We start from the raw sequence: 27,732 nt of genomic DNA on the forward strand, positions 1-27,732 counted from the left end.
AAAGTGGACTGGGAGACTGTTCATCTTACGTTTCCAGATCATCTAAAAAGAACGACAAATAACTATTAAAAAGCGACAAAAAGAACGACAAATTTTTAAAGAACGACACATATTTCGCCGTCCTGCCACCCCTAGAACTCATTCCTCTTTGATTCTTACGGGAATTAACTGCATGTGGTTGAAAAGAACGGCAAATTACGCATGCGTATTAGTCTCTATTTGGGTGAGCTGGAAACATTACATGAACTAACTCCTGGACCTCCAAAACCTTCACTCCGAAAAGAAACCCATAGGAAAATTATTTTTTTGCATATATAAGCTACTTCTAATTTCCTTGGAAAATTATTTTCTTACTTTTCTTGGTTTTTGTACGGCAAAAAGGGGAAAATACGGACTCTTAAAGAGATTGGCTATTGTATGAACCCTTATGTATGAACGTTCAAATATTTTGAACCCTTCGGACGTTCTTAATTTTTTTAGTTTTAAGCCTAAAAATGTCTTAAACATGTTCTTATTTTCAAGATTTCGTGAGTGACTTTCCCTACGAAATTTGGTAATTTAGTGTCTGAGAAGCCCCATGTTCTTATATGATTTGTTCTTATAAGAATATGTACTTAAGCCCCCTCCCTCCTCCTGGATAACCATAAGAGAGTTTATGTATTTGCACTTTTGAGGACGGTAGAGTGACTGAAGCGATTTGGAAAAACCCCCAGTTCTGACCCACAAAATTGAGGACGGTAAAAGTGCTGATTTACAGTTATCCTCAACTGGTTAGGATCTAATCAAATTAAAACCTTACTGTCTCGGTCGCAGAAAAACACACATACGTAAACCCAGTATATTTTTGAAAAGGAAAGTCTTTTGAAGCTTAAGATTGTTACTAATTATTATAGAAAAATAGAAAACGAATACTTTTTGAAAAATATATATACAATGCAATGCAAATATCCAAAAAAAATAATTATTAAAAAAATGTCTTTTTATATGAAACAGAGAGACATCTCTTAACTATATACAATGCCAATGGTCAGACCATATCTCAATGCTAAATCTACTACGGAATTGACAGTTTCTTTCCAAGTATCTGAGTATCTTCAAGACATAATTACACTCCTGTTTCACAGACCCGCTGGGACCCCAACGCCACTGAAAAATTTGGCACAAATATCGTAACGGTAGGAAAATACCTGAGAATTTCAGCCCCATTGAGAAATCGACTTTCATTTCATTCGATGCAAATATGCTGTCCAAAACCATCCCCACTGGATATGTTAATCTTGGGAACAATATAATTTCTATCCCCATTGGGATTTCGATGAAAATTTTTATCCCCATTGTGGGAAAGAGGTTCCAACGGGGCTATGAGACAGGGGTGTATAATTCAATGATACTTTGGCGATGGCTCAATGGTCTTTGAGTATCGCTGAGAAACGATTTAATGATACTTTGGCGATGACTCAATGGTATTTTAGAATCCTTGTTTACTTCTTGATTTACAATATCCTTGTATCACTCTTACCGTGTCTGAGTTTTATTACATGGTGTACAATTTACAAATTCATGATATTTATGACTTAATGTTTTCTACGGAAATACCCCGGTTTTTGCCAGTAGTGGTGAGTTTTAGCTAGAGAAAAGTTGTTCAAAACTTGCCACTACTTACACAAACTGGGGTCTTTCCGTAGAAAATATTACGTCATGAATATCATGAATTACTCAGATGACACTTTTCTTCGTAGTCTCTGTGCAGTATATTCTTTCTCTCTTGGTTACATTTTTTGTTCAGCAGCATAATCTCTGATATCTCCCCGCTGCGTGCATTCAAGAACACCTTCAAAAACATCATTGTTCATTCTGACCTTTAACACAATACTATCTCTCGAAGATTCAACAACATCAACAGAAAATCTAGACACAGATTGTGTATCCAGTCTAGGCGATTTAGGTTGTGATCCCGATGTTCCTGTATCGGTATCATCGTCCAATTCTTCATGGACTCCTCTTTTACGACTATGAATCGAAGGTGGAAGACGCCGATGGTGATCCCGATGATTGCGATCGGAAGAAGGTGGAGTAGATGATCGTAAAACGATATCGTTGTTTGAGGATGGTGATGAGCCCCCAGTATCTCTGTGTGGTGAATAGCGATTCTGTAAATAAGATAAGATTGAAATGATAGAGTAAGTAGAATATCTACCATAATATTTATCGATGTATAGTTAGAGAAAGGCCTATTCAGGCGGGATTCAGGCACGGCGGAACAACCATTAAAGTGGGGAGGCTGAAAGCTCAAAATGAGATAAGATTTTCTAGGAATTTGAGAAAAATATCTCATTTGCTCAAAAGCTGGAAGGCTGAAGTCTCCCTAGTCTCCCTGCTTTCTCCGGGCCTACGTCTATTGGCATAGTGGTTATCATCCTTGACTCCCACTTGGGAGGCCCGATTTCGAAATCCACCTAATCATGATATGCACCATTGCAATGTCTTCCGTTCCACCCAATAGCCGATTGGTTGAAAGTGACGTATTGTGACTGATTTTACGTCACTTCCAACCAATGAGCTATTGGCTCCGTGACGTAATGTCAGAAGACATTGCAGTGGTGCATATCATGAATTAGTATTTTTATTGACGTCTATTTACAAAAAGAAGAAGTGACGTAAAAAGTAGAGCGACTTAGATAATCGACTTTTCAAAGAAAATTATATCTAAAAGTTTTTGATAGGGCAGAACCAGTGGCATGAAAAATTGGAAACATATGAAAGAAAGATATATCAAAACATAAAATACTAATTTTCTATTACAGTTGAGTCTACATAACTTGAACACACACAGGAACGCAAATTTGTTCGAGGTAAAGAAATTTCGAGTTACGGAGCAAAGTATATAAAGCATTGACCACAAAAGTTGTTCGAGTTAAGGAGACTTTCGAGATATGGAGGTCCGAGTTCAGAGTTGATTTAGGCAGAGCAATGCAATGCAAAGCAATGTTAAACAGAAGGAACCATAGAACTTATACCAAGGAGACATCCGAGTTATAGAGGTTCGAGTTTAAGACACTCAACTGTTTCTTGGAATCGATTAAAGACAATAAACTCACCCGATCGGTTTTGGAAAAAGTTGGTCTTTCATTGAATTGGTCATCTCTTTGTTTTACTCTCATCATATTTTCTCTGGAGTGTTCATCACGTCGTTCCCTATAATAATCATCATTTCCCCTTCGGTGGTCATTGGAAGATGATTTCGATGTTTGTTGATGTTGTCTATAAGCTGGATTCTGTTGCTGGTGGATTGATAGGTGCTGGGGGACGTGATCATTCATCTGTGACATCTGTTCTGGTAAGATGGATGCTTCATTGAATAGTATTGATTTGTTAACTTGTTTCTTGACTTTGTAACATTCGAATTGATACAGGAGGCGAATATACCTAGCAATTTTTTAAAATATCAGTTTTAGTTTAATACGAGCTTTCGCTTTTTCCATTTCATGGATATAGATATTATTAATTTTTTTGGTGAAAAAGTCAGCTAGAGATATTCTTAAGTCATTCCTAGGTTGGGAACTCCAGTAAACTAAAACATGCAATGCATACTTTAAATAAACAATTATAATTTTTGTGGAATTCTGGAGCTTTGCTGGGAGATAATTTGGTAATTTACAGTTCAAAAAGCAAGGCGAGTTTGGGTTCAGTTGCCAAATTCTATGGTGGTGGTAATCATAGCACACTCATAAGTTTCAGGACAATTTCGTCATGAATATTCAAATGATGGAAATATTCAAATTAAATACTTGAATACTGCCATTATCCAAGCTTAGTATAAAAACTGGCAAACATACTTTAATTTCAGCGTGAACGCCCCACTGGTCATCGTTCTCGGCAATTCCAATTCTCTGGCTATTTGGCTCCACATTCTATTTTTCATCGTCTGTAAGAAAAAAAATTCGAAATTCAGTTTCACATTGATTTATATTATAGATAAATAAATTCTGCATGTTTGTTTAAAGCCCTGAAGACCCAGCTGACACACACCGTTTTTCCAAAGTTCACCTAGCGTTATATGGACGTTGTGAACATTAAATAAACGTTGAAACAACGTTATGTGCTAGCGAGGGAAGCTAGATGTGGAACTATTGATGAAGCCACTTAAGGTTTTTTCTTGCTTGGGAAAATTTAAAGATTTATGAATAGCCTTTCGAGACTTTAACTCATTTTATTTCGCTATATAACTTTTTCTGTTGATTTCAAATATTCTGGACGTTTTATGCATCTAACCAACGAAAAGCCGTTAATCATTCTCATTACCTATCGACTGTGAAATTGCGCTTAATTAAACCTTTCCTGCAATCAATGCCTTATTACACTCATGCGTCACAGACCCGGTGGACCCCCCGCTTCGATGGAAAAATAGCCCAAAAAATCGTCCCCGGTGGAAAAAATACCCCACTGGGAAATTGCCAGACTCCAAAACCATCCCCACTTTTGAGCTGGAAACAATATATTTTCTATCCCCAATAGGATTTCGATAAAAATTTTCATCCCCACTGAGGGAAAAGGTTCCACCGGGGCACTGAGACAGGGATGTCTTATTCAAAGAAAATTTATTCCCAGAATTAAAGAGCGGCCCTTGTAATAAAAAGTGAAAATTTGAAAGTTGAGGGAGCTGGCACACAACGTTGTTTCAACGTTTATCTAACGTTCACAACGTCCATTTAACGTTTATCTAACGTTCACAACAACGTTGTGTGCCAGCTGGGGAGGGAGTTACTTACCTGTTCAAAGCCACCGTACTTTTGAACGATGCTATACAGTAAAAACACGTCTAAAGGTTTTCGGGCGATAACGGGAATCTTGCAATAAAGGCCTGCGAAGGAAAAAACAAATACTTACATTATGATGAAAATAAGAACATGCTAAGAACATTTTTAAGCTTGAAACTCAAAAAGTTAAAAGCGCATCAAAAGACTTCAAAAATTTTTGGATGTTCTCATAAAAAAATACGTATAGTTTAAGAATGAATAGATAGATAGTTACCATGAGTTCTTCTATAGCTGAAAAATTCGTCCAGAAATATTTGACGTTGCGGGTTCTTATCCAGATTGTAAAGCTGTAAAGAAAACAAAGTAATGCTTATAGAGGTTTTTCATGTTTTCATGTAATTTCCGCCATTATGGAAGCAAACATTCGAATCTGTAGACGAGATCGCTCGCACAAATCGAACGTTTGCTTCCATAATGGCGGAAACTAACTTTACAAAGTTTTCGTTAGAGGAGACATGCCCAGTGCGTAATTTTTGCTGACATCATCAATATGTGCTTTTCGATACGGCAAGAGGGAATAATATCCAGATCGTACCTAGTAGGGTTGGGTCTAGGTTGGGTTGGGGTGCGGTCAAGTATCAAGAAAAAGGCTTGGGAACTGGCTACTTGGAGAATCTTTATAGGTAATAAAATTTACTACAGACAGGATTTTACGACAATTCAATAATCATCACCTACTTCTTATTGAAATTTAGAGTTTATAGGTTTTGTTTTTAGATAATTGTTCCCGTTTTTATATCAGACACATATTTCATATCAGGACAGTGTCTGCATATTGTTATATTATGCTGATATAAACAAGTAAGTTTATTTTCCCCTTTCTGGCCAATCTTGCTCCACATTCATGTCAATCTAATGTGACAAAGCTTGTAAATTAAAATTGATGAATTTTGTCTAAAAACAAATCCTTTAAAGTCTGACTTTTAATGTAACACTTTAGAGTTTTAACCTTAGGATCTCGGGATCCTAAAGCCTAAAAATGCTCCAATGATAATTTTAATCAAATTTCCCCGGATATGTTTTTGTTTCCCCAATTTTCTCAAAATTTTCACAATTTTCCCCAAAATTTTCCCGATTTTCCCCATAATTTTCCTGATCAGGATTGCTTAAGTGTTGAATCATTTTGTCGGTCGAGGAGGAGGGGAGCTAAATTGCACTAATTAATTCAGATAATTGCTTGGGTAGAGTAATCGAACCATATAACCACCTACATATTGAGAAACTTTTAATTCCTTAATAATCGCATGCTTACATTCTCGGCTTTCTTTGAAGTCTCTCCCAGAATAGAGAAAGGGAGACACACAAAATGATTTTTTTCCACAAATTATGAAATGTTATGATGATAATCCATATAAATTATGTTTGCATCCTGTGTCACTTAGCAACCGTTTACTCCTGGTTACAGTTTTAGTGTAACAAAGGTTTTTTGTTACCAGGATGCGGCTAAAATCTGATATTATCTTTTTCTATTATAATCACCACTTGCAATTTAATTATCTGCTATTACTTATTACTCCAAAGTACCGTCGTTTTTTATAAGTTTCCTTTTTTCCGCACTAACATTCTTATTGTCACTTTTCTGAGATTTTCCGCTATTTTTCCTGGGATAACCGGCAAACGATTGGAAAAGTTTTGTTGTTAGTTACAAGCCATTGCAGTTCTCTCGGAGGGAAATGATTGAAATTTTTCCTGTCTCTGCAATAAACGGGGTAATGTTTTATGATCGTAATTTTATTTTTGGTGGTAAAATATCTTATACAGTCAAATCTTTTCTAATTCGATCCTCTATTAACCGAATTGTTATATAATTCAAACTACAATATCGATCTCCTTAGCTGAAAAGTGGTTCAAATTCACCTCTGTAATTCGTATCTTGGTCCCTTATAGATCGAATTAGAGGGAGTCAATTGTAAATCTTTTAACCATGCCGATATAAACCAGGGCCGTAATTAAGTAATCGACTGCTGGAGGCAGTTTCTTTAATAGTGGTACGCTAATCTCGTTTTGCCTTGGCTCATTACTTTGTCTACCATTCACTTTCGGTTTTTTTAACTAGATTAGCCAGGTGTTTCTCTTTTTTTTCCCTGAATGTCTTTTATTCGGAATTGAATAATCGAGACATGAAAAATGACTATATTGTAATCTGTTTTCAATGAATAATCTAACATGTGCTGGAGATGACATGTAGGCGTTAATACTGTGTGCGCGCTCTTTCGCGAGCTTCATGCGATGCGATGCATGATGGAAGGTGGTCGTTTCAGTGTGGTTTACATCCACACTGTGACCTAGTAGTTATAACACGGTACCGAGTACAATATGCCGAGTACAATCTTGTTCAGAGTTTTCTATATTTTCCTCACCGGCCTCGGAAAATATGATGAAAATCTGAACTCGAAAAATATATCCAATATTGTACGATTAATAAAAGTGTGCATCAACTTGAAAAATATTAAGAAACTTTCTCTCTCCATTTGTGCCTCTGTTTTTGTTTTGTTTTTCTCTTCCAATTTTTTGGTGAAATCAACATCAAAACATTCGAGAAAAGAATCGAATGGTCATTAAAAAGATCAAAACATTAGTTTCATAAACACTTTTAGAAAGTTGTTGTGTATTGGAAGCGAAAAAGAAACCTAGAAGGGTAAAATTGTACAAAATATGATATCTCGCTTACCAGAACCCTTTTTGAATGCGTTCTTGTATTTGCACGGTACAATATGAAATACAGCATTTATGTACGCGTTTTTAGCCAATCATATTGTTCATGTTTTTCATGTTGATGATAAATTAACAAAAGCTTACCTTTTTGATATTCTCTTCATATAGCCAGACTTTTTCAGCTGCATCACCACCAGTTGTTTTATAAGCACCTTCAAAGCGATGTTCTCTTACCGGTGGTGGCTCAACAATTGTGTTCCGTTTTAAAGACTCATCTGGTCTTGAAAATTGTCTTTTTATGGTTGAATGCTCAATACTTTCGTGAGGCGAGCCACTACTTCTTTGCGATGAAGATTGGCGATCATATTTTGATAAATCGGGGTTACTTCTTCTAGTTTCATTACTATAAAAGCCAGGAGATTTCGGTGATTGGCTGTCCGCATCTAAGTTTAGTTCTTGATCGATGCGTCTTCGTGGGTCAGGACTTTGTCTTGTCTGATAGCTCTCATAATAATGCTGACCACGCTGTTCAGGCTCCTCGTTTATAAGTGTCACCTTAGAAGCAGGGAATCTGGAAGGTGATTCAGGCTCATCATCCCAGTCTTCTAGTGATGAACGACTTTCAGCAGTTTGATTCTCTGATGGATATCTCCGATACGATGTTGATGAATGTCTTGGGTAACCAGAAGGAGACGCAGACTCTGGTCTTGGATATCCTAGATATATAAAGATAAGATATTATTATCTAGTGCTGTATTTAATGAGAGAATGTAACTGCATCAGCCTATTACTCTAAACGGGGCAAGTTTCTTGCAGATTTTTCAAGGGGTAGGGGTGCAAAAATGGGTCTTAACAGGGATTAATACAAGTTTGTTACAAGAACATTTAACATTTTTTATACCTTCCGTCGTTCTTTACTTTTGCCTGAAAATTTTCTTAAACTGTTCTTAATTTTACCAAAATTTATGCAGGTAAACAAATCATTTTTGAATTGAACTGAATTGAATTGAAGAACGTGCATATAAAATTTCACGAAATTCAAGAATTCTCAGAAAAGAGTACACATGCTGCTTAAGAACAAATTATATAAGAACATAAGGCATCGATGGCCAATATACTAACAGCAAGTACAGTAAGAGCATTTTGAACCTTTGCAAACTCGAAAACACCCAATTTCTTAAGAAATCGCACAAAATCACTTCTAAAATGGTGAAAAAAATTGAATTACACGTTAAGAACATTTTTAAGCTTTAAAATAAAAAGCTAAGGGCAACCTAAGGCTCAAAAAATCTTTGGATGTTCTTTTAACGGAGAAAAGTGTAATCACCTACCAGTCGGGGAAACATCGTCAATAACTTCGTTTTTAATGGTCATTGTTGTCAATTCGATTTTTTGTTCTTCGTCTTTTTGATTTAGTTTTTCTTCAGATTCACCGGCCATGGAAATTTATTTATTCCATTGGGGTAAGTTGTTGGTGATGTCGTCTGAGGTCCAACTGATAGTTTTAGTATCAATGTTTAGCAAAAATGTTGCATATGTGGTTGGATGTTAGTTTTGCTGGCTGTTTTGATGATACTATTGCTGGACTTGCTACAAGTTGTTGATGTCGCTGATGTTAATACTGCTAGTGTTTCTTCCAATGTTGTTGTTGCTGTTATTTTCTTTAAGATCTGGTTGGCTGTGAAATTTCTTAGACAGTTAGTCCCAACCTATGTTGATTAATGTAGCGTTGTCTGAAAAGTAACGGAAAAGCTAAATTTGAAAGCTACATATATTCTAGACAGGAGACCCGTCTTGTATTTTGATAATCTGACATATGCAGGACGGGTATGAGCTGTGAGGCAGATTTCTGCCTCAAAAGATTTACACTGGGAAATTCGAATTTAGCGCTGTCTTCACTTACTAAAATAAAAACCAAATTTTCGGCACTAGCACTTTCTCTGAGAATGTGTGACCAGTAAAATAATAACAAAATTTGATTGGTTATGTTTTCAACCGTCATTAGGATCTGGGAAATTCAAACTCCCAGCCCAAACCATGCTATATCTTTCGCCATCAGTATATGAAATAAGAAATCATAGCATGGATCCCCAGGCTACAAATATTCTTGCAAGTTTTCTTCAGCCAAAGACTCTGGATAACAAATACAGGGTGTCCTGAAAAAAAGTATCGAGTTCGAACATGATTCTGAGTAAAAGGTTGTTGCGTGTGTTTAAAAAAATGTAAGAAAATGTATACCAACACAATAATTGTTTTTACAACAGTCATTGTGATTAAAAAGAACTTCCTATACAATTTCTTGGCGTTAAAGTTATTGAGAATTGTTTTTTTGTAAAAGTTATTCATAAAAGATGTCTCATGACAATTACTATGACACAGAGATAAACATTTCAAATTTTATGAAACACACACAAGAAATTTCTTTCTATAGAAGTGGTACGAATTGATACCTTTATTCGGGACACCCTGTATAAACGTATATAAAAATCAAATAAAAAATAACCGTAAAAAATGACACTGAAGCGTGTATATCATCTCTATCACGTTTAAGAAAGCAATTATCGAAGAATCACACACATAGCATCAGGGTCATCAGGGTCATTGTATGCAATACAAAAAGAAAAGAAAACAATGTGACAAAATAATGAAGAGATGATGATAATTGATTGTCTTAATTTAACTACCATGGTTATTCTGATTATCAAGAAAATTCGAGGAAAATAAATGTCTTCTATGATAGCTTTTTCCTTGTTCTGGTCTTTTGTTTTAATAACTATTTTCCTGCTCAACTGGCTATACTAATTAAAAGTGAAGTCTCATACACATTTTATCTTTTATTAGAACCCAGTTTATAAGAACCATTCAGGCTGAAATTCGACGAAAAATTAAGAACGTCATAAGAACATGCCCAGCCTCAGTTTGGAAAAAATGACAAGAAACTACAATTTTTCCTCTTTTCAAGCAGTTTTAACCGAACTTAGAGATGGATTTTCCAAAATCGTGAGTCAATATTGTCTAAATTTTACCAATTTTAAGTGCTCTTTATTTTTGCATGATATTGTCGATTCAGAATAGTCTGAAAAATTAAGAACGCATTTAAGAACATTTTAGACTGAAAACTGCCAAAAAAATAATCTTATCCAGGCTCAGTCAAATTTTAGGTGTTCTAATAAGAAAAACATGTACACATTTTTCAAGGTAATTACAGGGTAATGAAGCTTATCCTTGGTTTTTACTATTTTTAGAAAACTATCTAAAGTCTATTCCAAAAAAATGAGATTTGCTTTGAGGTAAAAAAATATATGACTAGTACGGTAATACCTCCTCATTGTAAAGAAAATCTTAAGCAGATCAATATAACCTTTATTAAATATTTAAAAATTGAAAATGAAAGATGAAAATGAACATCTTACTACTCAGACAAAAACATTTATAATATACTTCTCTGAGACTTTGAACTCTGCTGATTTCAAATAGAAAGTCGGGTCGAAAGTCATAGCTCATTTTTGACTATTTTATCACCCGTGTAATCACTACACGTTTTTTTATAAGAACAAACTATATAAGAACATAAGGCTACGATACGATGGCCAAAAAGTTAAGAACAAGTTAAGAACATTTTAAGGCTTTGCGAACTCGGAAACATCTTTTAGGAAAATGGGTAAAAATGTTTACAAAATGATAAGAATGTATTGATCTTTTTAATAACCATTCGATTATTTTTCGAATGTTTTGATGTCGATTTCATTTAAATACTAGGAAAGAAAAAATATTAGAAGAGAAAAACAAAACAAAGAAAAAGAGACTCAAACGGAGAGAGAAAAGTTTGTTAATATTTTTCAAGTTGACAATAAACCAATTATGACAATTTCACTTGTACAATTCGAAGATATGTATAGCGTTTAAAACAACTATGTAACACGTATAATTAACGTCTCCAGTCGAACCTCATACCCTCACTGAGTGACTGACAACAAGTAAGCTATCATTATATTTCATGTGTTCTAAAAGGTCAGAACATAATGAAGTTGGCGGACGATGTTTATCATTGTCAGGATAGAATAATGTGATTAAATTATAATTTATTGTCTCATTATCGAATTGCTAATTACTTCTCTATCAGCAATGGTTTCAGCGCTCATTTCAAGCCTATAATTGCAATTATTGCAGAAAAAAATTACTAGGTTAGTCAAAGAAAAAAATGAATGCTTACGAATGAAAAAAATAAGAATTAATTTATCGTTTGAGACAAAGGGAAGTCCTGTGAGCAATTGATCACGCTTAAGTAATGAAAATGTGAAAGTCCATTGTTTTAACTTTAAATCAAACAAGAAATTATCTATGACTGACTTGCTTCTTCTAATCTGAAAGCGCTAGGACCCCTGGGGTGGGGGATGCCGAACGACGAGGTGTTCCGCTGAAGTTCGAAAAATGGACCCTACGTGGCACTGAAACTCCAAAATTTTCTCGAAATTTTTAATCCAAATCCCCCTAAAAAGGAACATTACGAAAGTCTGATTTTTCTATTTCGATGTTTTTGCGATACTATCTAGCCTAATGGAGGTAAATAAGGTACCTTGACCAGTGGAAATTAAATGTAAATCTAAAATGTTGAGAAGTAAATAAAGCAATTGCAATAATGATTGATTGAAAATGTTCACATTAAAGTCATTAAAATAGAAAGTGAAAAAGCAAGCAATCGAAGAAATGACTTATTTTTTGAAGGCTTCAGATGTTCTTAGCTTTTTGAGATTCAAGCCTAAAAATGTTCTCAATACGTTCTTATTTTCACAATTTCTTGGGTATTTTTTTCCGTTTTCCTAAGAAATCGGATGCTTTAGAGTCCCCAAAGCCATTTACAATGTTCTTAACTTGTTCTTAGCATTTTAGCCATTGAATCAATATATTCTTATATTTTTTGTTTTTATAAAAAAATGTGTATTAGAAAGAATTTTTTTCGAGAATAAACCAAGATAAGCAATTTTAATAAATAAATAAATCTGATAGAACAGAAAGAAAATCATAAATAATGCGCAATACCGATTATAGACGATATCGGCTTAACCGAATTCTCCCCGAATGATTACCCATGATGCATTGCGCAAAAAAATTCACGGACGATAACCCTAACCCTAACAATGCATCATGGGTAGTCATTCGGGGAGAATTCGGAAAGCCGATATCGTCTATTGTTTATAAAGGAGAAAGGAGCAAACCTTTCATCAGAATGTATACAATGTGTCCCGAAAAAAGAGAACAAATTTTTACAAAGTAAAATTCTCATAATTTATCACTTACTCTTGTCTCCCGAATAGACGGGGGGTCCGAATAAGCAGGGGGGTAGGAAAATTTTCTAAATTCTTATAAGCGGCGGGGAAGGGGGGTGCAATAAGAGGGGGGGGGTAATTTGAAGACAGAATTTTTTCTAACTGGTATCAATTTCAACAAAAAAAAAGAAACTTTGACAAATGAGCACGTAAAATAAGAACCACTACTAACAAAAAGGAAAATTTTAGCAAGTTTAAGGTCTATCTACACTGTAATAAAATATTGAATTATTCGAATTTAATTAGCGGGGGGTCTTAATAAGAGCGGGGGGATGGATTTTTTTGTCTCTTAACAATTAGCGGGGGGGGGCGTCTATTCGGGAGACTAGAGTACATACTTAATATTTCTATCTAAAAAACCTATTCAATCATCTTGGTAAATTAATATCTATTAATTGAACGGAGAATTTTAGTCTTATTTCAATTATTCTAAGCCCAGTTTGGATATTAAGTTTTGAGGATTTTACCTTATATAAAAATGTGTTCACTCTTTTTTGGTATACGCTGTAAAAGCAGGACAACAATTGCAATGATGTTTTTTGAAGAATCCAACTTTTCAGTTTTTCAAAACATGATACAAGTTTTAATGCTAATGAAGAGCTATCTAATGGTTATTGTGCGATCCATTGGGTGTAAGAAACTGGTGTCATTATTGGGCTTTGAAAAGAGATTTCAAAATCAAAAGTAGAGTTGCAGAATGACTCCGTTACCCTTTTTAACCCTGCATATGCCAATGTCGGCGGAAAGGTGTAATTGTTTGACATGAAATTATATCACAAACAAAAGGAGCAATTACTAAATATTACTTTATTGTGATTTACAAATAAACAAATAAACAAAATAGTTTACAGTATTTCCTCGAGATGGTTAGATCCAATTGGTTGAAAATTATATCAGCTGATTTCCATTGAAACTCAGTTTCTTTAGAATGATTGCAACAATAGAATTTAACATTGGTTCTGTACCTTCACCAGATAAAACATCCAAAAGATCAACAAAATCTAAACCCCGAAAAAAAAACACTTAAATTTAAATTCCAGTTGCAATTGAATCACATCAAGAAAAATTATTTTACAATTTTTATGCTAACGCAACCTTTAGGAAGACTTTGATGGCCAACAATAATAACATAAGAACATTTTAATGCCAGCCAAATTTTACGATTGCATAAAAACACTAAAAAAATAGAGCAATTCAGGTACATTTTAAGAATTAAAACTCGAAAAGTTAAGGGCATCAATACTAATTTGATAAGATAAAATTTAGGTGTTTTTATTACATGTGATCAAAAATACGTTTGATTTACCAGAGATAAAAGTTCTGAACCCAAAAACCATAAGAATCACTTTTCAATGGGAAAGACTACAACAGTAGTTGTTTACTTTAAAACTCTCCTGAGGAGTCACTAAAATTGGCACTCCAATTGGAAGAAGATTAGGTAATTTCTGCTTGCGAAGTACTCGATTTTTTCTTAAATGTAATATATTAAGAAAAATAACAGCGCAATGAACTGAAATCCAGGTAAGATCACAATGATCTATTTATTGTTAAAAAAATAATATTGCAATATTGTATCATACACTTTGACGCAATTGAAAGTGAATAAAGGGCCAGAAGACTTGTCGGTGGTTATAGAAACCATTCATACGAAGAACGTTTAGACAAGTCATGAACCTACCAAGCCATAAGATCTGGCTTAAAATCAGTGATATGGTTGAAGTATACAAGCATTAAGATTTGTTTTTTATTTATTTGAAACGAAATCTACAATACAAATCCATTGCATGTAGATTGCACCAGCATGAAACACCGTGTAGCAATTGTAAGTTAATTCTTTATTTCTTGAAATTTCACTCGAATTTATTGGAATTTTTTTGCGCACTTTGTGATTCTATTTATTTCACTATATTTTCACTATTGTTTATTAACATCCTCTTCTCACCGACCCAGTGCGGTTCTTTTAACCAATAGGGATATAACGGACTGAAACTTGATGGAAATTGATATGCCCATGTTTCTTTATGGCTGAGGAGTTGAATTCCATTGTTTTCAGTTAGAAAATTAAGTTGGGAACAAAAACTTAAATATTAAAGTTCTTGACTGCGAAGAAATGAATTGAACAGTGAAAAGGAATTCGGCTATTATAATATATTTTCCCTTGACTGCGAAGACATATATATCACAAATTGCTTCTTACATCTACATTAGGTTAAATCAAAACAATGATACACATTTATACGATATTTATTAGACGATCCTGTTATTGTGGGAAATGTAATATAAAAATGGGACGAGGAAAAATAATTTATTAGGGTATTTTTAATTTTACAATCATGATTCTAGCCACAAACTATTTGATTAGTAAACAATAGTAAAACAAAACGAGAAGAAGAAGGTTCATTTGTGTAGTATAATCTAGCCTATATTGTAAGCACAATCTCGAATTAAAGAGGAATTTTTCTGAAGACGGCATTAGAGGATACCAAACGAATTCACTTTACTATAGGAGTCATAGGAGCATTGATATTTGGAATGGTTTGGCAACCAATGTTGTAAATGCACCGTCCGTAGGGAAATTGAAACTAGAATTGACAAAAAATGGAATGACAAGATCGATAAATTATAAAGATATAAGATTGTTTCATAGAGGACAATAGACCTTAGATAATACACTTCTATATATATATTTTAAATTTAATTTATATTCTATGTTACCTTAGCTCGTTGGAAACATCATGGCAGCGCTTTTAATGAACAATCTCTCAAAAACACGTTCCGACCACAATCTGCACAAATTATTCAATCATTAGTTCAATGATGGAACAATAAATTCAATTGCATAAATTATTTTCTTAAATCATAATGGAGAACTTAGTCTAAAGTTCACTTACTAAAAATGTTCCATGGCGAGGAATTGCTATCTTATCAAGGCCCAAAAATATGGGAATTTTTTCCCCAAGAACTTCGACATCTTATTGACCTTAAGGAATTTAAAGCCAAAATTACGCATTTGAAACCAACGTTATGTCCGTGTAGAATATGTAAAGTATACATTGATGGTGTCGGCTCTATTTAAGAACTATATAAGTTGTAAATAGTAGGTTGACATGTATTAGCCTAGTAGCTATTTTTTTATGTCAACGATAAATAACAATTACAAACAAACAAACAAACAAACAAACAAACAAATTATTGTTTATAAATGTATGTAAAGAATATTTGAAATCTTAACGTTTAATAAATTTTTGAAATATTATTGGAAAAACTTAATTTGATTGAAAATTCAACTTGGTTGTGATTGAGCCTATTTTATAAGGACAATGAGGCTCAATACGATCGTCAAAGAATAACAATAATTTAAGAACAGAACAGGGAACAAAAGTAGCCATAGTCGGATGGTGAGCCTTAATACTTCTTTTTTTTCCCTAGAAGCTAGAACAGGATAAGAACAATTTGAAGTTTCAAGTGTCAAAAAATGAAAACATTATATATAGCTGATAAATGTTTACTGCAGGCTCTTATAAAAAAAACGTTTTTAATTGCAATTGGCATATAGTGAGACAATATTGAGAATTTTGTTTTTGTATGTATTCTAAATTTAAATCGACATTATTTGCCACTGATGAAGAAACCATCGTGAGGAGGTGTGGTAAAGGCTAAAAAGTAATTTAAAAGAGCAAAATTTTTCCTGATTGACCAGATTGGGCCCTCTGTTCCTCTCTTCAAGTAGCTTTAAATACGTTTTAAAATATTCCGCTTCTAAGGTTACGTTGGTAATTTCAATTCAATTTTGACCAAATTTCAGAATGGTTTGATTGTGACAGCAGAAGAATTTTACGAGCATAAATTTTTGAGGTATCAAATCTGATCTTCGTTTTCGATTGTTTTTCATTATTTCTTTTGTTTTATTTTATAGTCCAAATTTATTGGTTGAATACTTATTTTTGATTTTTTAAACGCTATTTGATAATGAACTGGATTTCTGATGAAAAAACAACAAACTAATCGAGGTAAAAATTTCCTTATATCAAACTCTGTCAAAATACTGTATGTCGATGACTTTTTTGTCATTTTATAGTTGTTAACTTACAATCATCATGACCTTTAATGTTTGAAAAAAAAAATCCTTGAAAATTCTGGGAAATAATGGAAAGGTTTAAATATATCAGATGCCATTTGAAACAAGCCTCATTTTTCTGTTCAAATTTTAAATTTTAAAAATATTTAAATACTTCATATTATTGCCCTTGATGATATGATTCCAATTGTTTTGGAATAGCATAAATAGGTTCTCGGGAAATGATGAAAAATGAAAGCGCGAGGCAGTAGAAAGAAAGACTAGCGAGTGAAATATTATTCGAGCAAACTGCTCGTTTCTAGAGGGTCAGTGTAAAAATTGGATCTCATCCATGGGCTCCTACATTGTGTACCTGCTGGAGTACCAAAGAATAATTCACAGACAAGAATAGAAAACTCGTTTGATCGAACAAACAACTTAAAGATAAAAAACTTTTAAATGTATCTTTTTCTGGTCTACAAGATTTCTTCTCCATTCAATTTTTAATGCACCAAAATTAATGGAAAATTTTACCACTGCGATTTTTCTGAAAAATGAAAAACTTCTAATCTCTAATAGCTCGCGTGTCTTTATGCTCTAGAACCGTCGAGGTTAAGATTTGTCATAATTTCTTACTAATTCAAAGAAAAATGCAGTCTAAAACTCATGACTGATCGAGTTTAAAAAATTCCTTGTCATTGGTCAGTTTCTTTATCATTTCGAATTTTGCAATGTATAGCAATTCATTTCGAATTTTAATAATTTTAGGGATAATTGGGCTTCAATTTGTATTAATCTAAAACGTTTATGATTGAATAAATTTTCTGGAAAATATTCTCAAAATCGATGACTTCAAAAAATCCAAAAATCAACAACCTTACCACTTTTGCGAATACTGCACAATATTGCACTCCAAAACCATTTCCACTGGGTTTTTTAATCTTGGAATAATATAGAATTTCTATCCACATTAAGATTTCAATAGGAATTCTGATTTCCACAGAGGAAAAAAGTTCCACAGGGGCTGTCAGACAGGGGTGTTATGACAATTTGTGCCAACTGGGTAGCAACCCTGGCTTAACACTGGGAAAAATGTGTTAATTTCATTGATTATCATTTTCTAACTTTTTTAACCTTTACAAGCTTAGTAAATGTAATTCAGCAATAGATGGCTTTTTGAAATTGGCAATTATACATGAGAAGGTTAGTGTAAGCATGAATATTCTCACAGACCAGGTAGGACCTTCTGTAACCCTCGTCCTCAGTGGAAAATTATACTTAAGTTTTTGCTCCCCGCTGAAAATAATCAAATAAAATAATCCTCACTGAAAAATACTGTGCAATTTTTTTCCAGCCGATAAATTCTTACCATTTCTCAACCATTAAGAATCTTCCCTTGAAATCTTACTGTCTTTAAAAACTCGCTTGAAAAGTTTTTCAATTATCATTAAATCTTTGGTTGGCACTCAATTTACTACCAAGAACTAAACCACTTCACTTGATGAAAGGATACGAAGAGAATGACTATACTCCGATTTATACCTCCTAGTCTCAAGACACTCTTTCTATAACGCCATTTTACTATTTCACTACATATACAAAAATCATTAAATCACAATTACATCCCTGGGTGACTCTCAATTTACCACCCAGAATTAAAGCACTTGACTTGATAGGGGCAAGAGGACAATGACTCTACTTCGGTTTATATGTCACAGGCTCAAAGACATCTTTTTAATAACGCCACTTTACTATTTAGCTATACAAAAATCATTAAATTACCATTACATCTAAGGCTGATTTTCAATTTACCACCCTGAATTGAACCGTTCCAACTGATAGAGGTACAAGGCTTTTGAGTATTTTATCTCCTAGACTAGAAAACATAATTTGAACATTATAGGGACGAAACACTTTGCGTGTAATGCCACTTCACTTGATAGGTCCGGAAAAGTAGTAACATTTAAATTATGATTATCATTAGCCCCCACTTTACCTCCTAGACCGGCTGACCCACGATACAGTTTCAGTCTTTATAAAACGTCTTCTAATGTACGATGCGAATGTTACAAAAACGTCTTTTAAATGTACGATGAACGTTAGAAAAACGTCTTTTAAATGTATGATGAACGTTAAAAAAAACGATGTTTTGATGTCTACCATCAAAGTTGGCTCAATTCTAGATTTCTAACAAAAAATAAGCTTACCTCGGATTGAAAAATAGCCTACGCTTCAAAATTCAGTATTCAATTTTTAATCAGGTCAAATTCGATGCAATTCCAATATAAATCTGCAGTTAGGTGTGGACCGATCTATTGTCAATTATGAAATGATGCTCCTATTATTATTGAATTGAAAAAAAATCTAATTATGATAGACTGACACGACACGTAAGACATTTCCCCTTCTTATTTGATCATTTATCTAAATAATACTCCAATAGAATAAAGTAATTAATCAGTCATTCTCTTTTAAGCATACTTGATTACTGAACTTTAAAATATAGACTGGAATGGTGCAATAATTTTTTTTGCATCAGTAAGCAGATTTTATACGATGTATGTTTTTGAGACTACTGAATTCTGCAAACGACTATACAAAGACAGTCAAATTCCAAGGCAGATACATTTCGTTAAAAATAATTATCACTCTTTAAATGGACTCCAATAGTGATGTTATATAACACAATCAAATAGTTCCTATAGTTCTTGACTATCATTATCAGCGGGTCTGTGACACAGGGGCGTAAACAGGTGATTCCAGCGTCGTTGAACCCCTAAAAAAATATTCTTTCGCTTTTCTTTGAACATTTAAGACAGAGTGAGCATTGATAAGAATAAAAATCGAAGTACTTCAAGTTTTGAGTTAAGAAGTCAGAGATATTCACTTTCCATTACCTCAATTTTGTGAGAGACAATAAATCATTAATTAAAAAGGAATAGTACAGTGTCTTAGTTACCTCACAGTAAATAAAAACATAGCATAAAAACCGGGTTTTGTCAATCTTTTATCTTTCAAATAGCATTTCTTTTTGTGCCCTGTTAAACTTCATTTATCTGGTTGTCAACACATCTTTTGCATTATAATTATCTTTCCTTTTTTTCTTTCATTTACATTTTTTTACCAATTTCACATTCAATTCAATTATATTTATCAGGAGTCATTTCAATTTTTTTAGAAGTCTTAAATTCATGTTTTACATTATGCTATAACACCTCCTTCTCACACACCCACCCACTGTGACCCCTTCCCTGGAGGGGGGGAGGGGGTACTAGGAAATTTGATTTTCTGATTTTTCCGACCTTAGCGCCTTAGCGGGACTTTGGAAGTCCAAAAAAGGTACCCTAAGGGCGGCACATACCGTACCCTCCATTTGCCTAAGTACCCCCCCCCCCACCGGGACCCCTTCCCACTGGAAAAATTACCAAAATATCGATTGAAAAAAATCTATTGACAAGTTTTGAAATATGAAAGACCGAATGGAAATATTGGACTTTTGAAGAAATTGCTTGAATAGTGTAAATAGCTTTGAATATTGAAACCTGACTTTTTGAAGAAAATCATTTTAATCACAGAAAATCAATGTTTTCTCTCGATGATCTCCCAATGAGATAAGTTCGAATAACTGAGGGTAATTTAGCCTATAATTGGCACCAAGGGGAATACAAATTGCTTTGAATAACTGAACGTTCGAATAACTTAAGTTCGAATAACCGAGAGTGTTTTTGCTTGAGCTGGGTAAGCAGATCCAATGGGAACGCCTACTCACTTCGGATAACCGAATTCTTCAATTAACCGGGAGTCTATTGTAGCCGTATCAAGCTTTTGATTGAATTAAAGTTAAATATAAAGTATTTTAGTTTGTTGAAAAGATTTTAATGAGTGGAATCTAGCTTAAAGTTGTACAGTACAAAATAAAAATTAAAAAATGAAGAATGGAACTTTTTACAGAAACATCTAAAATTTTGAGGCCATCAGATGTTCTTAGCTTTTTGAGTTTTACGACTTAAATTATTAAGATTTTATTATTTTCACCATATTGAGGGTAATAACTTGTTCTTAATATTTTGGCCATCGAAGCCTTATGTTCTTATATAGTTTGTTCGTATAAAAACGTGTATCTTACCTTAATTTTGACCATTCACAAAGTACAAAATAAAAGGTTTAAAACAATAATGTAATTGTACTTACTGCTCCTATTTGACTTTAACATTTTCAGGTAGAAACCTAGCTGTATAAATCCAACAGATAGTGCCGAGATAGTTGCAGTGACATTGCCATTGCAATTGCCATCAATACTATTGTCAATTTGATGAAATTAGGATTTAATCCCAGGAAACAATTTAATTCGAAAGTGCATGGTCCTGACCTATTAATTAGAAGCTAATTAATATAAGCAAAATATTTTTATCAATTACATGTATATGTAATATTGTAATTAATGTTGGGACCTTTTCAATAATGCATAGATCATCAACTACATATATGGGTGCCCAGCTTGCACACAACGTGGTTTCAACGTTCATTTAACGTTATATGGACGTTGTAAACGTTAGATAAACGTTGAAACAACGTAATGTGCCAGCTGGTTGGGTAAGATCCGGAATCCGGTTGAAATAAAACAAAATATGAGGTTTTGACATCAAAAGATTATTTATTTATGCTACATACGCGTTTCCCATAAGAGCAAACTATATAAGAACATCAGGCTTTAATCGCCAAAATTTTAAGAACAAGTTGAGAACATTTTTAGGCTTTGCGAATTCTAAAATACCTAATTTATTTGCAAATTGCAGAAAAATATTTACAAAATTGTTAAAATAACAATTTAAAAACATAAAAACTTAAAAAATAATACTTTCGAAATTCTGGATTTTTTAATCAAAACAGAAAATAAGGGCTTGTTCCCAATCATGTCCGATATAGAAAAAAATATAGGACATCATTAAATTCTTCCAGTTAATACTTTCCAGCTGAAACTCCAAGGTTATCTGACGCCTAATAACAGATAGTCTTGTTGAAGTCTGTATTGGATGTTTAAATTTAGGAATTGCTAAAGAATATTCCAAGATGAATTTTTTGAAAAAGTTGAAAATTTCGATGAAAAAAAAATACAGCATTCTTATGAAAAAAGACATGTAATTGCAAAAATATTAGAAACGTTTGAGATGAAACCTGAATGCAAAATCATGTGGAACACAAAAGAAAATCTACAAATTAATAAATTTAACACTAAAATAAAACAACCCTGTCTCACTGCGTCGGTTAAATTTCTAGCCAATGGGATGCAACAGGTCAATCGAAATTAAAAACCCTTTGTTCTTTATTGACGCAGATTTCTGATTCTACTTCAAAACTGAATTCAGGATTTCAAAAGGATAAATGTAGTTTTTTTTCAGGAATGAAATTCCCATAAAGTTTTCTTTTAACATGTTTTTTTAAACAGTAGTCCTGAGGGGGGGGGCACTTATAGCTTTTTGGTAGACCGGAGGTGTATAAGTGGCCCGGTGTAATTATTTAGCATATACATACAGATTGTGCCTCAAATTTGAAGTAAGATAAACTTATTTCACAAAATTGCAAATAATATTGCATAAAGTGCACTTTTCTCGTCGAGGAAGACTTAAACGATCATATTTCTTCCTTTGACAGGATGGACATTCAAATTAAAATTGGAGATTAGAAAATGTATCATAATGAAGTTGGTCAAGTTATCAAGAATACGCTGACATCTGCAATATCACGGAATTTGGCTACAGAATTGCAAAAGTATCCCTCGAGTAAGGCTCAAAACTATCGCGAAAATGCAATTTTGCTTCACGGATGTATTACATTTCAAATTTAGCGTCAAAAAACACTTGAAATTTTTAGTAAGATAAGTCTATTATTTTCAAAGCATTGCAAACAATATTGCATAAAGTGCAGTTTTCTTGTCGAGGAAGACTTAAACAAATTATATTCTTCCTTAGGCAGGATGGACATTCAAGTTAAAATTGGAGATTAGAAAATATATTCATAATGAAGTTCGTGAAATTAACAAGAACACGCTGACATCATCATTATCATGGAGTTTTGGCTACAGAACCTAAGAATGCCATTTTTAGAGCAATTTTAACTAAGAATTGCCAATCATCCTTCGAGTATTTCCGCGTTTACCCTACCAAGCCGAACGCGGCGAGTCATTTTGGTTGGTTAGGCCTTCAGACCTACCCCAAAGCCTTAAGGCTCAGAACTATCGTGAAAAAAAGCTTTTTTTGCTTCACGTATGTGCTAGTGTCGGAAAAAAACATTTGAAATTTTGAGTAAGATAAACTTATTTCACAATAATGCGAATAAATATTGCATAAAGTGCAGTTTTCTTTTCGAGGAAGACTTAACAAATTACTGTATATGTCTTCCTTAGACAGGATGTAGATGAAATCATTTCAGAGTTAATTTTTTTAAGACCACCGGAAGAAGCTTAAAATTGTTGATGTTCTTATAAAAAACGTGTAGAAGAAACTCTATCAGACGATAACATGAGGCCTTGATGACCAAAATATTAAAAACAAGAAAGAGTATTTCAAGGCTTTGCAAACTCTAAAACACAGGGAATTGCGCTCAAAATGGTGGAAATAAGAACACTTTCTGAATATTTTCAGGCTTAAAAAGCTTGTAAAATTAAGAAACACTCAAGACTTCAAAAGCTCGTGATGCTCTATAGAAAAATGTGTGGGACCGTGTCCGGTTGAAACGTGATGGGCAATTAGGGATTTTTAATGACAAATTATAATGAACTGAAAGGCGTGATTAAGAAATGAAAATTTAATTCCCATTGATGGGAGGGAAAAAAAACTAAAAGTTATGGCAAGTCAGCAAGTTTAACAAAAATATAGAAGTTTTAAAGAGTATTCCCAGCTGGCATACAACGTTGTTTCAACGTCTATCTAACGTTATATTAACGTTGTGGACGTTAGATAAACGTTGAAACAACGTTGTGTGCCAGCTGGGTTAGATTATTATTCTAATGGCTTAAAATATTTGAAGATTATCGACGTTCCTAGATAATAAATGTGCCATAATTGCCTCAAACGAGCTTTGTTTTTTCAGCCACATAAGTTCAGCTGCTGGAAAAATGTTTCATAAATTCGTTTCTAATTGGTATATCATCTACCTGCTAATAACATGAAATTAGATCGTTATTTCTTTCTGCAAACCGTGCTGAAACTCTAAAGGGATGTGTGAAAACAAACCTGAAATGACAACAAAGTTGCGTAATTGTGTCCAAAACAAGCGCGCCGTACACGTTTTTTAAAATAAGAACACTATATAAGAACACGGCCAAGATATTAAGAATAAGTTAAGAACAGTTAAAAACATTTTTTGACATTGCAGCACGTAACAAGATTTAGAAATTAATAAAAATGACCCTTACAAGATCCTTTTTAAAAGGGCCAAAACCATTTTTAAAAACTATCTAAACTATTTCACGGTCTAGTTTTTGAAGATCCTTTTTAAAAGGGCCAAAACCATTTTTAAAAACTATCTAAACTATTTCACGGTCTAGTTTTTGATATTTTATCTTCTGGTTTACAGCCTGGTCTCCCTAGAGCGATTTGTATTCTCAGATCAGAATGCAACCACTTGCTTGCGCTTACTCCGCTAAAGCCGTAAAGCCGTAAAGCCGTGTCTACATGGCACGGAGAAATGTTGCAACAAAAATAATGCAACTCTCTATTTGCTAGTGAACATACAGCTTTCTGTTACATGAAAACATGAAAAGGTAAGTTCATTTTCTAAGAAAACATGGTTGGTCAAGATAATGCATGCAAATTTGTTCATGGACTATGGTGTAATCTTTGGATATTTTAAATGGTTTTAGATCTTGTAAGGGTCCTTTCTATTAATTTCTGTTTTGCTGACCCGGGTCGGCTAGGAGAGTTTTGGAAACATGGGTTTGCACTTTCATAATTTTAGAACTTTGTATGTTGAGGTAATTTTAGTTTTTCTAAAATTTTGAGCTTGGATATCCAGGCTAAACAAGATTCTTGTTATGAAAGTGTGCTATTTTCCTCAGATGGCTAATTTTCAAGCGCCCTAATAGGTTCATTGAACGCGTAAGATAATCATGGCCATGTCAGGTTACCTACTGACTTGTATAACTTATAAACTTGTACAAAGCTGACACACAACGTTGTTTCAACGTTTATTTAACGTTCACAACGTCCATATAACGTTAGATGAACGTTGAAACAACGTTGTGTGCCAGCTGGGTATAAGTGCAAAATGACATGGTAACCATAATTATGTCAATTCTTAGATGGAAAAAGCTCATTAAGTGATAAACATTAATAAGCAAATAATTTCAATTCTTGAAAAGAAATGAAGACTTGAAAGATATGTCAAGACATTTGGCGAGTTCCTGTACGCAACCGCAGTCAAAAAAATCGTAAAAGCACTCATAAAAAAATTACGTTCGTGTTTTTTTTACCGTTTTTTTGCCTAGAAGATATAGCAAGCAGACTGTGCATTTAATTGGCTGTAAAAAAATCTGCATCGCTAGACTTTTCCCATACTTTCAACTATGATAGAATAAACCTGTTTATCACAATCTACCAGCGCATTTTTTATCTTCTATCAAGGTCATAATATTCGAGAAAAAAGGGAAATACACCGGGAAGTTTTTGCAAGTAGGTCTAAAGTAGGTTGGAAGGGTAGAATTTTAACTCTGAGTTTTAACATGAGACTTAAGACTTAGGACCTTAGGATCTGAGGATCCAAAAGTTCAAAAATAGTCCAATAAGACTCAGAATATAGTCTGCCAACCCCTCCCAAATTGAAATATTCGATTAAATTAAAGAAATAGCCCAAATTCGACTTTCTCGCCGGAACTTTACATTGAAAAACGTTAAAATAACCAAAACTCTCAATACAGTGCCGTAGCAATTGGGGGGGGGGGCAAGGGGGGCTATGCCCCCCAATAATTTTTTCAAAAATGATCATTTTCAAGCAATCTACTGTCAGTGCCGTAGCAACTGGGGGGGGGGGCAAGGGGGGCTATGCCCCCAATAATAATTTTTTCAAAAATGGTTATTTTGCAAAATGCAAAGTTTTTCTTTTTTGATTTGTCATAATTGTCACAATTGAGTGCATTTTCAAGCAATCTAGAGCTCAAATTTTCAAAATTTCCCCCCTCGGGCCAAACCATGGTTGGCCCTCGCAGTGTCACTAAACTTCAGCCCCCCCCAATATGGAAATGCTTCCTACGGCACTGCAATATATTATGACCTTCATTGTTCCTCCTTCTTAAACTTCAATGAAGCACTCGAAGTCTACTGAAGTTGAGCACGTAATAAGATATTCTTAAAATTATTGATATTCACTGTAGCAACGCTCGTTTTACGCCAAACGTTGAAGTGCATGACGTAACTCGCGCGGCAAGTAACTCACTTTCTGTTGAAAGATCATATTGGGCGTTTTGGCGTTACCACCCTTGAAGCAGCGGGTGTCTCTGTTACTCCGTCCACCATTTTAGATGGTCTTAATAGATCCAAAAGGGCACCTATTCATCTTGCAAGATAATTTGTTTTGGTCTCCAGCTTTGGGAAGTAGCTACCGTTAAGTCGGGTAACTTGCATCAGTGGAGTCAAACATGCATAGCCCTCAAAACAAAAAGTTAACAGACTTCACGGTTTGTTTTTGATTCTTTTCAATGGAAAATGTTAAGAAACTTGTGTTTACAATTATTATCATTTAGTTGTTGCTGCCTGATAGAATGGCAGGATCCAGGATCCTAACTGAAGATTGGTAAACAAAAATGGAAATGAAATATATGTGCCCCAAGCGTACCATGGGCACCACAATCTAGCTTTTTATGGAATTTAAACTGTGGTAACTGTGTTAAGCTCTAACCAAAAAATCTTGCTCTAACTTTTTATTTTAATTTTTATAATTTTTTTTGGACAATACCGTTTTCCCGTCTAAATTTTTTCTGAATCCCGGAATCCCGAAAATTGAAGAAAATAATAACATCTTCACACCGGTTTGTAGAGGTTAAAATACCAGCATAATGACAAAAAATAAGGCTAAATACCATCACCGTCTGATTTTAAAATACCGTGTTCCCGTCTTTGTTTTCGTCAAATCCCGTAATACTGTACTAAAAAGGTCCAATCCCGTCACACCGTAAAGTTTTGTTATACCTTAAAAGTACAAACCCCGCCCCTTTTGACTATCAATGTGAATTAATAACCAAAAAGAAGAACATTACAAATGAGAACTCTGCAAATGAAAAAGTCTGATTCAAAAGCTTGACTATCAGAGTGAACACTTTGAGAAATTACTTGAGCTACTTACCAATACCAACAAAATCACACATACTTTTGCAGTGCAAGGATAAAAACCAACTGATTCCTTTCAATTCAACCAACTTAATCATCTGAAGCCAAACAAACTGCACCATCATCCATAATTATCCCCGGAACTACAACCCAGCCTCATACAACGAATACAATAGCTCTATCTCAAGAAAAGGAATCGCAACCAAAGCATCTAAGCAACAATAACATCAACAAAACAGCAAATGAAGATCAATGAAATTTCGCATTTAGATTTTTCATACTGAAGATGAGTAAATTTTCAAAATCTTATGACGTCATAAATGATGATTCTTTTTTGATTTTTTAAATTTGGGTGTTCTCAATTTCGTCAATCTGTAAATGTTCTCAACTTCAGTTGAGCTAGAATCTCAGAATGTTTGTGAGTTTGTGAGTTTGTCCACAAACTTTGGGGCAGCGTAGAGAGCGGAATAATTGGTTTAAGGAGCTGAAATTTGGCACACGCCCTCCTTATGTTAAAACTAAGGGTTATTTTTTTCAATTTTTTTAATTTCGCTTTT

General features: G+C 33.9%; 1 protein-coding gene across 2 annotated transcripts; it reads right to left on the reverse strand.

Moving 5' to 3' along the window:
• Nucleotides 1–1,439: 1,439 nt before the first annotated feature.
• On the reverse strand, nt 1,440–27,379 carry LOC136824915 (protein dead ringer homolog). 2 transcript variants are annotated; one of them, XM_067080901.1, is made up of 8 exons: nt 27,192–27,379; nt 8,804–9,205; nt 7,617–8,188; nt 5,032–5,104; nt 4,770–4,861; nt 3,837–3,925; nt 3,099–3,426; nt 1,440–2,150 (listed from the first exon to the last, which is right to left on the reverse strand). In XM_067080901.1, exons 2-8 carry the CDS (start codon nt 8,910–8,912, stop codon nt 1,770–1,772), a joined length of 1,644 nt encoding a protein of 547 aa, XP_066937002.1. In that variant the 5' UTR covers nt 8,913–9,205; nt 27,192–27,379; the 3' UTR covers nt 1,440–1,769. The 2 variants fall into 2 exon arrangements, with proteins under 2 accessions (XP_066937002.1, XP_066937004.1); XM_067080903.1 differs by lacking the exon at nt 27,192–27,379 and adding an exon at nt 15,515–15,556.
• Nucleotides 27,380–27,732: the final 353 nt, after the last annotated feature.

The sequence above is a fragment of the Clytia hemisphaerica genome, unplaced genomic scaffold, assembly GCF_902728285.1.
Source record: "Clytia hemisphaerica strain Z4C2 unplaced genomic scaffold, Clytia hemisphaerica genome assembly, whole genome shotgun sequence".
Taxonomy (NCBI): domain Eukaryota; kingdom Metazoa; phylum Cnidaria; class Hydrozoa; order Leptothecata; family Clytiidae; genus Clytia; species Clytia hemisphaerica.